This window comes from Pavona decussata, unplaced genomic scaffold (genome assembly GCF_977016875.1).
Source record: "Pavona decussata unplaced genomic scaffold, jaPavDecu1.1 SCAFFOLD_67, whole genome shotgun sequence".
Lineage (NCBI taxonomy): Eukaryota > Metazoa > Cnidaria > Anthozoa > Scleractinia > Agariciidae > Pavona > Pavona decussata.
Genome location: NW_028145486.1, coordinates 4,470,001 through 4,472,905, shown reverse-complemented (window position 1 = coordinate 4,472,905; position 2,905 = coordinate 4,470,001). Strand labels below are relative to the sequence as shown.

The following is a 2,905-nucleotide window of genomic DNA, read 5'->3' as shown; positions in this document are numbered from 1 at the left end:
CCCCTCACCCCTCACCCCCCACCCCTCACCCCTCACCCCCCACCCCCCCACCCCTCACCCCTCATCCCCCACCCCCACCCCTCACCCCTCACCCCTCACCCCTCACCCCTCACCCCCCACCCCTACCCCTCACCCTCACCCCCCCACCCCTCACCCCCCACCCCTCACCCCCGGAATTGACCTGCCGTCTTCAACCTCAGGGACGACAACACACAACATTTAAGGTAAAACTACGTTTATTTTGATGTTAAATGAGAATATCTATCGCAATCTAGTACGATAATACGAGGATTTTCGATATTCCCATACATTGCCTCTATAAATTCAAAATACAAAAGGTCACATAGTTTTTGTGGGACCCCTGTGGTGTAACGCAAGGCCAAACAGTATTTCAGCCATGTCCGAAACACGAAACGGAATAAAGCCGTTGAAATCATCCCTGCTGTCCCAATTCCTTCATAGGATCAAAGTAGAGGTAAATAGCTTTCCTTCCATCGCATTTCCGACTCGATTGAAGCCGTATCACGTTTGCTAGAAAGATTTTCTTTCAAGTCGGCTCGCTTCTGAAATTTCGAAAGACCCGCGGCCAGAACGCAATGGACACATTTAACGCTCGGACAGCATGCTGGGTAACAAAAATTCCTTGGCACTGGGGAAACAGCGGCCAGTTGTCCACTGGCAAACAGATTTGTTCCCGGGGTCCCCTCGTGTTCTTTTTGTCAAGACCGTCGCTGAACAATTGTTTCCATCGACCAATCAAAATTAACTTTTGTACTACCTCTGGAGGTTGTCCTTTTACCCGGAAATTTGGAAATACCAGTTTCTTTAACTGTGATTACGACGACGTCGTCAACGCAAACGGAATTTAAAAATTACACTCGCGTTTTCTGAATAAATTTGCGATATAATTTCTACTCATTTAGTTTGCGTAATATGGCCGAACAACTTTCCAGGAGCTAACGTCGTAGGGGCGACTTTAAAGTTCAGAAAGAGAAAGGAAAATAAATCATCATCGTTCTCCATAAAACGTTAAATATGGTAATTGCACGTCCGTAATTGTTTGCAGAGGACGACAAACAAATGTACCGAGGTTTATAACGCACGTGCTGAGCCAGTGTTTTACTAATTAAAACTATTATTTTCTGAATTTCTTTGTTTCGCTCGTCGTCGTCTTCGCAGGTCTTACCGACAACGAGAACCGGCATGACCTGTAAGTATTAGTTTATTTCATTTGTGCTAGCTCACGGTTATTTTAGCTTGCAGAAACGGCGGACTCAATAATCCAGCAGCCCAAGAAATTCCGTGCTCTGAACCTTCTTAAACGAACAACACGTGCGAGCTATCGTAACTATCGCGAGTTGAAAAACAATTATAAATTTGTTAAATGGATTATCGAGTCCGCCGTTCTGTTAACTTGCAAGCTGGTCCTTGGCTGAGAGATTGTCCTCAAAATTTCACTTTTGCCCTCGATCGAAGCTTCGCTTCTCGGCCAAATATTCATTTTTCGGACAATTTCTCAGTCGCGGACATTATCAGCCGACATACCAGCCGCCTGAAGGGGTTTATTTACTAAATATTTTCGCGCCAAATGGAGGCTATTGTTTTACACAGACTCGTACCCAGTCCCTCACAATATGAAATCCGGCAATGGCGCGAATCGACGTGAAATTTCGCGCCAAAAATAGTGAGACATTTGGCTCATTTTTTGATTTTTGTCCTTAACGGATTGAGATGAAAAACAGAGAGAGGCCTAGGAACTAGGCAACGTCTGAGCCAGCAGGGCAGCCAGCAGTAAGAAAACGAACTTAGGCAAGTACTTCATGTATGGGGAAGCAAGAGAAAGCGCTATTGGGTCTGGAGCGAGAGGTCAAGCATCGTGTATCTTCCAGAAGCAATACAAAGATGGCGGACGAACCAGCGACGAACAAGATCAGTTTAGAAGAGGTTAAAAAACACAATGCAGCAGGATCATCATGGCTAATTATACACAACCAAGTCTTTGATGTCACTAAATTCTTAGATGAGGTATGTGAACATGTTCTTCAAGGGTAGCGGACGAAAATCATGGCAGTCATATGAGCTCGCTTTATAAAAGTCTAGCTTACAGACACCGAAAAGTTGCGTAAGATAGATTTAATATACTTTTATAAACTGTGCTGCATGATATCGGAACAAATAGTAAGATAGATTTTCCCTTTCGAAGTTTGTAGAATTGTGCAATTTTGTACTGTGGAAATACAAATTAACTTATAGCGTAAACTTCCAATTTGATCATTTTTATAACTAGTCAGAACAGATCCGTCGTAAGCTCAATCTCAAGCATAAATATTGATGTTCTTCAAAGATTTTTTGTTTTAAAACAATCAACTATACTGATGGACATAAAAATTTTACTTTTCGCTGTTCAGGAAGCCGTGTCGGATTTGAAACCATCTGTTGTACCTCCTCCTCCCCCTTCAACAAAACAGATACGTTGCCGTGAATGGGGAAATGGGGGAGGATAGGGGCAGGAGTTAATTTGCGGAGGGACTTATATTCAGAATTTCACAGTATGTTGATCAAAACTAACCAGTAGTATGCCATCATATAGTAATATTTGATATGTGATGGGTTATAATGGCATGGTTTACAACTTGAAGGAAAAAAAACTGCAAATAGCATTTCCAATTTTTAAGGCAACTCAATTGTTGACACAATATAAATTTTCAGATGCCAATTTTCACGAAGGAAAACACCTTTTTGAAACAGTAAATTGAAGAGAATACTCGACAGTTTCAACAGCGGAAATCCAAGAATTAACTGCAAAGAAGTTGTGCTTCGAGGACAAATTGTTTTTTTTTTTTAAGTTGATGAGCAAGCGGACATCTTAAATCATTATTAAGCCACAGACTTTCTTGGTAATGTT

At 42.1% G+C, this 2,905-nt stretch overlaps 1 protein-coding gene across 2 annotated transcripts in view; it reads left to right on the top strand.

The window, feature by feature from the left end:
* Window positions 1-1,851: 1,851 nt before the first annotated feature.
* The window catches only part of LOC146478202 (cytochrome b5-like), an 8,682-nt gene continuing 7,628 nt past the window's right edge, over window positions 1,852-2,905 (top strand). The window contains exon 1 of one of the 2 annotated variants that reach the window (XM_085112923.1): window positions 1,852-2,025. In XM_085112923.1, coding sequence (XP_084969049.1) covers window positions 1,903-2,025 — 123 coding nt within the window. In that variant the 5' untranslated portion in view covers window positions 1,852-1,902. The remainder of the gene's footprint in view (window positions 2,026-2,905) is intronic. The other variant, XM_085112922.1, reaches the window with a different exon arrangement.